Source organism: Tauraco erythrolophus, chromosome 3, assembly GCF_009769465.1.
Source record: "Tauraco erythrolophus isolate bTauEry1 chromosome 3, bTauEry1.pri, whole genome shotgun sequence".
Taxonomy (NCBI): Eukaryota; Metazoa; Chordata; class Aves; order Musophagiformes; family Musophagidae; genus Tauraco; species Tauraco erythrolophus.
Genome location: NC_141467.1, coordinates 25,261,770 through 25,276,477, shown reverse-complemented (window position 1 = coordinate 25,276,477; position 14,708 = coordinate 25,261,770). Strand labels below are relative to the sequence as shown.

Below are 14,708 nucleotides of genomic sequence, written 5' to 3'. Positions count from 1 at the left end.
TGCTTCTGTTTCTCAGCGGAGTGGTTGCTCCTTGCTTGCATGCAGCTCACATTGAAATCTGTCTGCCACATCACGCTATAGCATGGATTTTGTGGGATTAACTCGAACTGCTTTTTCACAGAACTGCAACTTTCAAAATAATTTTGGATTAAAGAAAAAGAGTCTCTAGTTATGAACGTTGTTTGGAGCAGGGAAAGTGTGAGGAGGAAGAAGCGGCAGAGAGGAGCTCTTACGGGCTGACCGCAGCCTCCCATTCCCCATCCCCTGCACTGCTGGGAGGAAGGAGTTAGAGGAGTCTGAGTGAAGGAATGAAGTTGATACTGTGAAAAAGTAGTGGTGGTGGGGAAGTGTTTTAGATTTGTCTTTGTTTCTCACCATCCTACTCTGTTTTTAATTGGTAATAAAATTTAATTTATGAGAAAGCAGCTGGGTGAGCATCTGGCAGCCAGCCAAGCTGCCCATATTCTAGCATGGTTTTTAAATATACACTCTTTCTGTCCTGCCTTTCCTCTGCTTTCTTCAGTAACTCACAGATTAGAATTAATGTTAAAAATATTTGAATTCGAAGCACCATGATTAACACAGAATACTGATAACCTGGATGAACATTGCCGGAAATTATCTAGTTCCATTTCTAAGAATGAGGCTAGGGAAGATTGCATAGTTTTAATCCACTTGAAAAGTTATGTGGGTATTGTCCTTGAAAAAATCTGGCAGTGAGACAGGACCCATCTTGTGTTACTGACATGAAGTTCCTCTTCTGCTTGAGGAATTGGTTATGTAGATTCTCAGTCACAGTTAACATGCAGGACAAAAAGATGTCTCTACTCGGGTTTTAAAAATGAGGATCACTGTTTCATTTGCCACACAGAGCAAGAAAGATTCACTGATGTGCCTGCTCCTTTTTTGTAGGACAGTTGGTGTATTGTAAAGCTAAAGTGTCGGTATTCATCCCTTTCCTTAACATTGACCCAGGTCCTAGTCCTGCAGGTAACTTTCAATAAGGTCTTGTTCTCTCCTTGAAGATCCCAGGCAGTGTAAGAGTCTGTGTCCTGGGAAATTGTTGAAAATTCAGGGCTGAAATGTACTTCAAGAAAAGTTATTACAGGAAAGTTTTGTCCATTTCTGACTGAGTTTAGACCTCAAATATTTTCCCTGAGGAGGCAATAGCCTTGCTTGCATTGCTAGTTCACTTTAAATATGTGAGTTTCCTGTTCTTCTTTAAAACTTCATGTTCTTTAAGTCTTTTGTTTCCCTCAACTCTTTTTGATTTGTAGTCATTCTATTTTCAGAGTGAGAGAAACGTGTCTATAGATGCAAGTCTTGGGGTCTCCGTGAGGTTTTTATATGTACCTTGAATTTGGGTAAAAGAACTTGGTAATTTCAGTAGACACTGAATAATTTCAGTAAGCGTTTTCCATTGGGATAAAAACTCCATTGCAAGGCGAAGTTACAGAATTTACAAGGAGACTGACAGAGTATTTAGAACGTTGCGATGAAAATGTCACAATCTCTTTCAGAAGCACAAGTCTCATTTCTTGAACTCTGTTGATTTTGATTTGACTGCTATTAATACCTAGAGCTTCTTTTTTTTTTTTTTAACAGAGATGGTTATCCTTTATTTTTTCCATCAAGAATACTGAGAAATCTTTATTTTGATACACATTACACTTAAAATAGAAAATTAATTTTAAATTTTTGGAGCTTTCTGACTTTTCAGCTTCATAGAGGTACACTCAGAATAGCCTGATCTGAGTTTCAAACCCATTTCACTATTCACAGGAAAGTAAGAGATATAAATGAATGGACTTTGGTCTCATTTTAAAGTTCTTCAGTATTTCAGGCATATGCTAAGGGGGTTTCCTCTTATAAGCTACTGTGCAGAAGCTATTCCTTCTCTATAGCGGATATTGAGAATTTTTATAATTTCTAACCTTTCTCCTGTTTTTCTTAGACAAAACTCCCTTTGATTTTGGAGTGTTTTGTTACAGTTAAAGTTCTGGGATTTGGAAAACTGATTTCAAAGGACTGACTTCAGCAGAAAAAGCACAGGAAGAATTTTAAGATATAATTCCTAATAATAAAAAAGTTTTCGTTACTTTCTGTTTATAATGCTAAATGAGCATCCGATGTAAACCACTGTTAAAAGCTAAAAGCTAGAACATACCCATCAGGGGATGAATAGAACATACCCATCAGGTATATAATTTGATGGAGAAACCTGATGATATCTGAAAAAAAGAAATAAGAGCCCCATGGCTGCATTGAAGTGCCTTATTAACCGTTGCACAGGGTATCCCGTTAAATGAGCTTCATTTATCATGTTTTTATAGCTACCTTCAGTGAGCTTTCGGCTTCTGGGAGAAAAATACCAAAGTACAATATTGTTCTTCCAATGTAGCAATCAAAGGGTTTCTAAACCAAGACAAATGGAAAAGAGGCTACAGGAGGAGGAAAACATGACATAGCTGCTTCAGAAATAAATTTATTCTATCGAGCTCCCTGTGTGAGATTACTATGATAATTTTTGCATGTCACTGAAATTTAGGAGATACTTCCTCAACACTTAAGGGCTCCGAGTCTAAAGGCTGAGTAGAGCTTCCTACAACTGTCCTAAGTCTGCTGAAATATGAGGTCAGCAGGGAGGAAACTGTAAGAGAAAAAGTTGGAGATGAATTGTTAAGATATGATGATGATGATTGTCTCAGTGACTATCTGCTTTTCAAGATTCCTTGTCAATGTGCAATGAGGTAAACACTTTTACATATAACAGGGGTATGTTTTCCCTCTAAGCAGCTGTTCTATTGTCTCTGCAAAATCAGCCAATTAAGACTCATTTGGATCTGAATGTTTGTCTTTTAGAAATTGGATAGGAATGACCCTCTCATTTCATATAGCTAATACTAGGTTGCTAGATGTCACTGACCTCCATTAATTAATAACTTGAATTATGTTTAACGCATAACCTAGAGCTGAAAAGCTCCAAGCATCACTGACATTGCTCCAGACCATTAGCTGGTGTCCAAAAAAGAGAAAAATGAACTAACATTCAAGCTTTTTTTGTTGCCTCACCATTATCTCAAATCTTCATGACAAAATTATGATTTAAAGTTGCATTACGGGCCTCCTTGTTCCCGCAGCTCCTTCTCTTACAACTACATGATGTTCTCTTGAAGATTTTTTTCGTAATCTGAGCAGATACTCTCCTTAGTCCTGATGGTTCTGTTTGTCTTTCTTACCCTTGATTTCTGTATAATTTAACAGTGCAGCTACACTCCAGTGATTTTCCTAGTAGCTATAGGTTCAAGCTTTCCTGTTTTAATAAGAATCTTTTGCTCTTTGTGTTTAATGAGAATTTTACTCAGTCTGCTGTTCTTTTTTGCCTGTCTCCACAGCTCACGGTATTATCTGTATGTTGATGACAGTCATTTATGTGCCTCTTAACTTTTTGTTCTTCTCCATATTCTTGCTCTTTTGTGTCTCAGATTATTTTAGCTACTAGGAAGAAAATTAACTCTATCCAAGCCAAAACCAGCACAGTTTGTCAAATTAAATCCAATTGTTTTGAAGTAAACATAACCAAAATAGAAATTACTTTGTTTCTTTTTTTCCCTGAGTGAACTATCATTTGTGCTGCCATCAATCCTGTTGTCAGCTTGGGAAATTTGGTGGTAGTTTTCTTATTGTGTTCCATTTTACCCCATTCACTTTCTAAATGTCTTATACATCTATGTGTTACACTTAAATGGAAAGAAGAAAACGCAAGCTTGATTTTTCCAAAATCATCTTTCTGGTCAACTAATTTAACTAGAGGGATGTAGAAAATCTCATGTTTGTATTTCTTTGCTGTTGAACAATTTATTTCTTCACTGGCTTTTCACTGGGCAAGCTGCATAAATATATGGTTCTTAACATTTCTTCTGTTGTTATCATTCTACTTTCTCTCTGCTTTCATCTGTCTAAAATCTTCCTTTGATTTGGACCCATATTTAACGGAAAAAAAATATTTTAAGGTTCCCTCAACAATTTTTGTCTTGTTGCTTCTGAAGTGTCATGCCTTCCTTGACTGACTGTGGCTGAAAGATAAGGAAGGTTGATTGCTGGGCTACTTCTTTAATCCCACATCCCAAACCAGCATGGCTGTCTTGAACAGCAAGTCAGCATGGGGCAAGATGGCCCACATTCTGGTGCCACCGCCTCCTTCTGATTTCCATGTTTCTTAGCAGTAGTGAGGAGGTGTACAGGAAAATTAACTTCTGCCTGCCTATGCTCAAGGTTCAAACCAACGTTTTGTGGCCCTCCGGTGTCAGGGGACTCTTTTCCATTTATTTTGTTATTTAACCTAGGGGGTTCAGGAGTATGAAATTACATTGAAATACCTTTCCCTTCCCTGAAATAAAGAGAAACCTGACATTTCTCATCAGCCCCTAAAAGTTTAAAACACTATTTGTAAAAAAATAAAATGAAATGTTGCATTCAAAAGGTCTTGGAGCCTACTAAAATCAATCTTGCTTGCCAAAAAGCTGGAAACGCTTTAAAACTCAGTGTGCTAACACAGATGTTAAATCTGAAAAGATTCACGTATAATTTATTCAATACATTAAATTTACTATGTAGTATAATTTCAGAATATGCATTAAAAATATGTTATGAAATCTCATTCCTACCTGCTGAATGGCTGCCAAGTTTGGTAATGCAAGAACATTTTGTTGTTTTACTCCTTCAGCACAATCCTGCTTTCAATTTTAAAACGTCCATAAAAACTGTAAAACCCTCGAAATGCCAGATTGGAACATTCAAAACTTTGAAAGTCACAGTGCACCAGTTTTGGTTTTTTGAATAACTCTCTGGGAGCAGGACTAAAAACCTTAGTTCCAAACATGCTCAAGTTTTGAGTTGCTGACTTCCAGGTTTGGAGCTGTATTTTCCCCTATAAACCTGTCTCTGTCAAATATAAACCAAATGGATGTTTTGTGACATTTAGAAATCTCTGCAGAAGACAAAGAGGGGAACGTACAGGTGGATGGGTAGGTGGCATTTGTGAAAGTTCACTCTTGAGCAGAGCCTTGTGTCATTAAAGTCAGTGGAGTAGCTCTACAATGAGGGTTTGTGAAAGTCTTAGTAACTCTAAATTCTTCTCTAATATGCTTAACTTTTTTGTTTAATTTTATCATATTAATTCTGAAAATTTTCAACAACTATTTATTTGCATAGTCAATAAAATAAGCTAATTAAAACTTTGGCTACTTCATGAATTGGCAGAGTATGTACTTCTCTCCTCCCTTTTTTTATATGCTTCAGGCCAGTATATTTGAAATAAAATTAAGTTGACATCAGCTTCTCGAAGCCATATAAAGCTTCATATATTACTTGGTTTAAGTACGAAGTTATATATCTATCAAGGGATCTCAGTTCTTATTGAATTCCATACCCTGGAAAATTTGATGTTTATTTTCATATATTTCGCACTGCTTACTTTATAAGAAACTGTAATTTTCTAACTGTGGATGAACAGTAAAAGCTGGTTCAGAACAAATGAAAACACACATAATGTTATTCCCAGGAGAATTGGCTGTTACATGTGGTAATTGGTGGCAAGATACTGCAGTGACTGTAGCCAATTAGTAAAGCTGTCCATACGGTGTTGGATTTCTTGTACGAGCTGCTGGCCCATCACTTCATATGAAAGCCTAACCAGGATACCTGTAGTCCCCAGAAACCAGCTTTTCCTTTTTGGTGAGCCAAAAGGGAAAGCTGTGTTAAAGGCAAGTCCCTTATTAATATTTTACTCTAGTTTTTCCCACAGAGGATTATAATTCTCCAAAGCTGACTGTTTGTCAGGAGCCTATTGGCAAGATAGGCAGCTCCAGCAATAATGGCTGCAAGGATGAGGGGTCATGACTCTGTGGAAAGCAAGGAAAAAGATTCCTCTGAAGTACAGAGAGGTTTAAATCTTTGCTAAGTGGCTTTACATATTTGCTGGAAGCAAGGATGTCATTATAACAAAGCACGCCTTAAAATTTCTGGTAACCATCAAAACCACCACTAACTCTGTGGCTGCTAATTTGCTGCTAATGTCTTGCTGGTGTACTTCTCTGTGGCTACATTCTTCCTTTGCGTTTATGATCCTGACACTTTCTTTACGGCGTCTTTAAACGCAGATTTTGGACTCCAGCATACACGTTCATTGAGAGCTAATTAGACAGGCTGCAAGACACCCTTGCCAAACAAGTCACAACAGTTTGAAGCCATTCCATTGCTGGACTGATGTGAACAATAAAGTGATATTACTTACGTGTGTTGACATGTATTATTATGGTTATTGCCATTATACCCCAACTCCCCAGAGCCTTGTTTAAATACATGATATAAGAGATGAAAGCAAGCAGATAGTGAAAAAGAAAAAAGGAAATATCATGTAGTTGTTAATTTTTGGCATTGTGTAATTAAACCATCTTCTTTAATGTTATTTTTGCCAGTATCTAATTAGCAGAGCCATCTGCCTAAGAAGTGCTGGACCATCTGTCTGGAATACTGTTCTGTTCATTTTTTGGTTCTTGACTAATTAACTTCTTTCTCTATGAAATGTGATAGTACATTCTGTTTCTACGCTTCAAAGAAGTTAGTATAGAAAAATACATATGAATGTGTACCTATCTACATGTATATATTATCTGTGTAGCTATAGGAGCATAGTTCTTCCAGGAGATCTGATTGTACTCAGTTACGTGTGCAGCTTCCACTGTAGGTGAAAGCCAAGTGGTTTTTGTTGACCTGTAAGTACAAGTAATACATATCTCATCTAAGACATTCTAATGGACCATCCCTTTCTTGATTGTGTTCAAATTTAAAATTTCCTGTCTGCATTTACTGATTGAAGTTATAATTGTAGAAAGAGGCTATATTAAAGTTAATTACACAAGATCTTGGGGGTTTTTTCCCCTTTTGTATTTTGCAATTTTTCTGGTAAATCACAGAATAATTCAGGTTGGGAGGAACTTCCAGATGTCTTGCCTGGGGACTGACTTTGTTGCTGTGTGTTGGACATGAAGAGAATCCCTTGACAGTTACTTCTCAAATGAGAGAGACAAATGAACATTATTCAGTGCTTCTACATTTTCTGTGATTCTTTCAGTGTTCTTCTAAGGTATTTGGATAAAGCAGCTTAGATTGGAGGTTTTCTTTCCATTTCCATTGGAGCTAATTGTTTTGCACTTGTCTAGTTTGCCTGCTGAAGATACAGTAGTTTAACTTTTAAGCAGGGCTCTTATCGTTCATCCAAACAGAGAAGTTACTGAAATATATTTGTTGTTCCAAAGAATATGGTTAATTTTAATATTGTAATTTTTAACTTAACATAGATGGGTGTTGGATCTATATTTTTCTTCATTTCGAAGATAATAATTTCATTGTATAGCTTGAGTTGAAATTTGTTTCTTCTCTGGCTGGAATTTTTCTCCTCCCATTACCCCTTGAAAATGCAAGGAGGAATTTAATCTGGAGTTTTTGAAGCACTTTACAAACATCAATGATGTAATGTTTAAAAAACTGATATAGTTATTTACAATTGAGCTTTTACAAAAAGATGCTTACCATCAGTTTGAATCTTTAGTTCAGACTTAGAGTTAAGCGCGCACCAAGGCCATTTTTCTGTTCAGTCTGATTTTGTGTCAAATCTGTATGGAGCTTTGTGATTTGTGTATTTTTTTTTAACTGAAGAAAACAGTATGTGTTCACAAGTGAACTGTGGCTTCCTCATCAGACTATGCTAGGTCAAGTTCAAGTTGTACCTGTCAAGTTCAGTCTTTAGAGTTGGCAACACTGACTATCACAAGGCTAAAATTCTCGCTGCAAGCAGTTTGCACTGCTCTACTGATGCCTTACAGAATTAAGATTTATTTATGTCTACCACAATGTAGTTATGCTGAAGATTGGGAAATTACAAACAAACTTAGCCAAGACATTGAATTTATAGAGGTGCCTGAAAGACTGTATTGGTAGCAGGATTTCTAAAAGCCACGCTACTGTAAATAGTGTCAGCTTGCTATCAGAAACAGACTGATGTGCTGCCTTAAACCCTACTCCTTAACCTATGCAGCCACATTCTTTGTGGAGATTTGTAGATGTAGCTGATGTCCTACTCATCCTTATTTTCTCCAGCACTAACATTCAAAATCCCTCTTTCCTCTTTCCCCAGGCGAACAAACTTGAGTGTCTATAATTTGGTTCAATGAATTTTGTTTGCAGCTTAAGTAGAATTATAATATTAATTAAAAACAGTACACAGAATGCTGAAGGTTGTATTTTGCTGTGTGAAAACCGGAGCTTCTTAGTAAAAAATGTAGGAAAGAAAACATCCTAACAGGATAAACTTTAGCTGTGTAGGCCTTCATAGTGAATCAAATATCTGACATGGTATGCATATCGTATTTGCACTGCTCATGTGAACTTCATGGGAATATTTGCAAACAGTACCAAGCAGGAGAATATGTCAATTTAACAGAAGCAGTGGATAACAGTAATGTCTTTAAGTAAACCTGGTTTTGCACTTGCTTTCTAAAATAACACAATCTGTATATGTCCGTCTGGTCTTTCAGAATTAAGACATTAAGGTCTTAATCTTCTACTGACAAAACCCACGTTGTTATTATTCTGTTGGGACATTTTGTTTTATCTTTATGTGTTGAAGAGCGAGGACAGATTTTTCTCCTCTTTTTTCCACATTGAAATGACATTTAACATGAGGAGTTTTCCCCCTGTATATTACCAGTAAGCTGTGTTAGTAAGCTGTGTTGTATACCTGAATTTCCATTTTGCGGGAAATTCCCCCAAATTTCCTGAACGTTACAAGAGAAAAATTAGCTATAGAAAGAAATGTTTGTCTATACCTGCTCTTTTAATGTAATCAGCAATAGGAGATCTGTATGCGTTACTGAACTATGCGGGAGCCTTAAGGACCAAGGCACAACATTTTGAACTACTCAGCTGCCTTCAGACGCCTTTGTAATATACTTCCTTTGCAGCCGGCTCTATTATTGTGTTGTGGGTTAGGCTGCTCCGGCAACCAAACCACCCCCCCCCAGTCGTTGACTCACCCTCCCCCAGCCCCAGGGATGAGGGAGAGAATTAAAGGAGAAACGGGAAACCCGTGGGTTGAGATAAGAACAATTTAATACAGATGATTTAATACACAGTGTAGGTGCTCACCACCCCCTCGTATGCGAAGCCCGTCTCGTCCCGAAGCTGCAGTCCTGGACGAACGTGAGGCCCCAAAATAGAGAGGGACAGAGAGAGAGAGAGATAGTACTCCAAGAGTGGGAGTACTGGGAGAGAGAGGAAGAAAAAAAAAAAAGCAATAGAGCAAAAGCGCAGCAAGCGCAAAAGAGCAAAAGCGGCGAAAGAGCCAAAGCGCAAAAGCCCTTCTGTCCGGCTGTCCCTCACTTTTATACTGGGCATGACGCTGCGTGATATGGAATACTAATTGGCCAGTTTGGCCCTCAATCTTAAGTTCCACCACAAATCACAAGGGGAATCGTGTCCCCCTTGTCCCAGCTATGCTCCCCCCTTATCCCGCCGTGCTTCTGCACTCCGGCACACTGAAAAGTCCTTGGAGTCTCACGTCCAACCACAAACATCAACTTGCTATCAGCATTCTTCTCAGAGTGAGCCTCTGAGTAAAACCAAAACACGGAGCTCTTCTAGCTGCTAAAAAGAAGAGCTAGCTCTGTCCCAGCTAAAACCAGGACATATTGTCTCCTCCAGCAGTGGAACCCAGGGCTACAGGATTAAAAGTACACTTGATTTCAGAGATGGCACTTAGCTTTGTCACCAGTGTGTCTGCACTTACTTCTTGTTCAGACAATATTATTCTGTTGGCATATGCTGTCACGAACAGGGTTTTCCTAGAGTTTTCCATTTGGTTAGCTTGCAAGCGTATGTATTTATATATAGTTGCAGTAGTAACTATATATTTGAGTTCTTGTGTGTGCTGTTAACTATAGCATCCAGACATATCACATAATGTTTTAGTATTTAAATCTTTATTTAAATCTATCCATTTCATGGATGCCAAAGAGAGAGAAGAAAGTTTATTTTCAGTTCTGATAATAATTATGATAGTGGTTTTGTGATGTGGTGTTAGAATTATTAGCATTTAAGGTTTGAGATGCCTGGATAAGACATTTATCCTAACTAAAAGAACATTCAAATAAAAGCTAACAGTCTGTGATTGTTTCCAAGTCACTGCTTCTGAGCTAAGGTAATGCTGGATGTGCCACTCCTACAGGCTCCAGCAAGAGCCATATCTCTATACTGTTTGATTCTTTCTTATAAGTATGGCAGTTAGCGAGATCCTTAAGGAATCCATCCTTACCAGGGATCAATATCTGGCTTTGCTAATATTGAAATGATTGGTTTTCTTCACCTTTTTCTTTTTTTTTTTTTTTTTTTTCTGAAACAGTGTATAGGCTGGGTCTCTGATCTTTTAGCAGAGAACGGAGAAGCAGAGGGGAAGATGCTGTCCCAATTTTCTCTTACTATGACCAGAGTTTATAAAGCCTGGTCTTGTCTTAAATTTTATTTGTATTTTTATGTGCTTGGAGTCCCCAGATTGTCCAGTAGTTACCTACTTTGGAGAGATGCATTGTGCCAATTTTCTCAGATTTCATGGAAAGCTTGAAGAACTGTCACTTTTGGCTTCTGAATTTCCCATCTCCAAAGTCTGTTGATTTTCTATTCCAAAACTTTCAGTGCCTGAGAAATATACTTAATTTGCTTGATTTGTGACAATGTGGAATTTTTGCATTTCACATCATTCTCCTCCAAACTAATCTTTTACTGTGGACTTAAAACCAATGGAAAGCTGGGTATTTTGTCACTGAAAATGGATTTATTGGTAAACACTTTATCTTTAATCCAGTCTTTCTGTCTTCTTTCTTCCTGCTGTTCGTGCTTGGCATATTCTTCTCAGTTTATTTTTGGCAAGAACTTTCCTTCAAACATTACTTTCAAGCACCCATATTCCACTAAGTCCTAAGACCTCCTACTGGTAACTCTTGTGTTTCTCCAGGCATTTGAAATTTTTTGTGTTGTTTAGAGATGATGTATTCAGTATCAGATATTTATATCTAGTTCCATATAACATACAGATTCAGGGTGTCCTAATGGATTGATTAGGAATTTACGTTGGTCATCCAAGAGCAGTCTTTTGTACTGTGAATCTGTTATGGACATAAATTACTATTTGATTACAGAGTCAAAATAATTAAGTCATTGCTGTTTTTTCATCTAACTCATATGAGATTTCTTTCATACTGCTCGATACAGTTAGTTATAAACTTTAGAATCATTCACAAGTGGATTCTTCCAGAAGTTTTCAATGTGTTCTCCAATATGCTGTAGTTGTTCATCTGCAAATCAAATGCTGTAAATAGGAAGGTTTGGGTTGGAGGAAGAGAAGTATTGGCATTAGTTTTTATAAATCTTTTTCGTTCCTGAAAATAAAAATCTCATTCTTGGGCTTGTTAAAATACAAATCAAAGGGTACTGCATAGTATACTGTGAAGGCATTTCCCCCCTTAGTTTAAATAGGCTTTCACATTATTTTTATTAATTATGGAGTCTACTTGCTATTAATATAGTCTCCATTAAAATACAAGCACAAAAAATAATCCATATTAAATCTGAACGAATAGTCTTTCATTATTTCCTGGTAAATAAAAATGAAAAATCTGTGGTTTCAATAATTAAGCAGCAGTGATTAATTTAGAAATCTCAACTCTTCCTGTTAAAACATGAAGTGCTTTGTGACATTTTTGTCTAAAGAGCATATGGATGCGCACTGTCAAGGTGAAAGTATGCAGAGTGATTGAAAATGCATTCTGACTGCACGGCGTATACAGGCGTTCGAATCTGTGTGTGTATTGGCACAGAAACGCCAAGCCTGCGACCTGCTCCGCTGAACAATGGGGTTCGTAAGCCATAGCTGTTGAATGTTAAATATGGAAATAATTGGAATTAACTCATGCAGTGAAACTGTAGTAATGCAGACTAGGCATTACAGTCCTGGCATAAATCTGTTGAAGCGGAGAGACAGCTCAAAAATGAGGATAAATTGTTTCTGCTTTGCTGTGCTGTTTCACTGTTGTCTTGTATACGTCTGCCCGTTGCTCCTTTCTCTGAACGGATGTTTTAGTGCTTCTGATTAGTGCTGCTGTCATACCCTGAGAAACTAAAATCTCCATTTGATGCTTGAAAGAAATACTGCAAAAACAGCACTGGGGCACACTTTCCCATGGAGCAAGGTCTCAGCAGAGCTGACCTCACATGCTTTGGTGATGCAGCCCAACTCTGCTGGGGAGGAAGGCCCAGCCTTTCTCTGCGTTCCTAACTGCTTACCGTAATAAGACTCATACGAAAGTGGCTAAATAGCATCGAATGCGTCTGTGGTTATTTCATGCTGTAGTAGTAGGTACAGTGAATCATGGGGATGGTCAGCTTCACTTCGGATTAAGACCCTGAAAAACCATCAACAGCGAAACTACATTTCTAAGGAGAAAATGCTTATAAGGAAGTTATGGATAGAATCACCCACAGCTAATCATCAATATGCCTGAAGCACATATCTCAAGCATGGGCTTAGATAGCTCTGAGGTTTATGTTTCTGTAGTAGTAGGTACAGTGAATCATGGGGATGGTCAGCTTCACTTCGGATTAAGACCCTGAAAAACCATCAACAGCGAAACTACATTTCTAAGGAGAAAATGCTTATAAGGAAGTTATGGATAGAATCACCCACAGCTAATCATCAATATGCCTGAAGCACATATCTCAAGCATGGGCTTAGATAGCTCTGAGGTTTATGTTTCTGTGTTCCCTGCATTTCTAACTAATTCCTGTTGGTTGCAGGCGGTGGAATGGCAATGTGATGAAGCTACTAAAAGAGCCTGTTACAGTAAAGGCAAATCAAAGGTAAGCATGAGACAGCTGTTCTGCTTTAATAAAATTTATATGTTAATAGTAGGTGTAATTCAGTGTATAAATCTCTAGCTTATGCATTTTTACTGTCTACCTTTCTGAAGAGAGTTGTAGGAAAGGAGCCTGACGCTGGTGTATAAGCAAAGGAATAAAAAATAATATAGGGAGTGTAGGGTGAGAGGTAGTCATGTGATTCTTTCCTGAAATGATCAAGAACTTTAATTTCCAACTATTTACTGTTTTGACTCTACAACATGTCATATGTAATGGACTGTATTCTCACTTCATTTTCAGTGCTGTAAATCCCGAATAACTGTGTAATTACTTTGTAAAATCCTCAATTTATTTCCCCATGTATTAGAAGCAATTTTAGAAACTTTTATATTTCATATCTACTGGTGCTCAAAAGAAAATAAAGTGAAATTCACTAACTTTCTAGACACAGGACTAGAAATATTTTTAGTATTCAGAACCAATTCCTTATCCGGCCAACTACAGTTTCTTTTATTCAGCACAGGTAAACATAATGCTAAAATGGAACCTGTATTGGCACTGTGTTTTTTTGTGACTGTCCTAAGCTGAAGTTAGTTGTCAAACTAATTATAAAAGCAGTTACAATTCCATGCAATTTATGTTTGGAATTATTGTACTGTTTAATGATTAAAGTTAATTGAGTTAAAACATAAAAGGAATACACATCAACAGCGATAACTGCAAAAGAGCACGCTTGCTTTCAGGACCCACATTCAGTAGAACATTAGCATCCATTATTGATGTGCAAAACTCAAAAAAAGACCCCAAGCTGCAAAAACATACTCCAAAAGCTTCTACCATCTGCATAGTTGTCTAATAACTGACTTTTAAACTTCTCCCATTAAGCAGTTCATTAAACAAAATTGCAGTGTACCATTGGGCTATCCATTTCTGTTTGAGATTAAAGAGGAAGAATGGCCTCACTCAAAGAAGCAGGACCATGTTATACCATAAGGAGAGAAAAACAGAATTACTTGACAGGGGGAGGTGGGGGGGGGGGTGGAGGGGAACCAACAAGTGTAAAGAAAATGCAGTGTAAAGCTTCATCCATGGAAGATGATTATCTTTAAGGAGGAACATATTTCACTGTAGAAATGAGTTTACAGTACTGGGTAAAGGCATTAAGAATGGTGTTGCCTTCTTTGTCTTCCTTTTCCCTTTCCATTCCGCTGTGGGAAACAAATACTTAGGAGTTACTGGTCACTAGCCATAAAGTGCAGGATTTGCTAGATAGAAGGTATTAATAGCTAAGGATAATAAATATAAGGTTAGATTTTACTTAAAGATTTCTAATTTGAGTAGACAACTCTGGTGACTCAAGTTATATGTGAAGCCTTTAATGGCAGAAATAGATTTTCAGTCAGAATGCTTACTAGGCGCTTACTTGTCAGTTTGTGCAGCGAAAAGAAAGAACTTTTGGGGCATCATATTTTCAGCAAATGTTTCATTTTGTAAGTTGTTATTTCTCCCTAGGCATATGCCTCAAGCTTTCACCCTTAGCTTTCAGATGACAATACTCTGAAGTAAGAGAGGATGTTCAAGTGACGATAGAATATGACAGATTGCATTGATCAAGGTGCACATAGAAACTATGCTGGTAGGAATGCAATGTGTGACTAAAAGTTTATGCCTTTGTTTTACAGCGATTTTCCAAGTTTAAAACTATACGAATAACATTCAGCTTGTCTGAAAGTCACAGT

The 14,708-nt window shown here is 37.4% G+C and overlaps 1 protein-coding gene across 1 annotated transcript in view; it reads left to right on the top strand.

The window, feature by feature from the left end:
- SEMA5A (semaphorin 5A) overlaps window positions 1-14,708 on the top strand; it is a 236,043-nt gene that overhangs the window by 67,633 nt on the left and 153,702 nt on the right. The window contains exon 4 of the mRNA XM_086609066.1: window positions 12,907-12,969. Within this exon, the coding sequence (XP_086465192.1) occupies window positions 12,907-12,969 (63 nt within the window). The remainder of the gene's footprint in view (window positions 1-12,906; window positions 12,970-14,708) is intronic.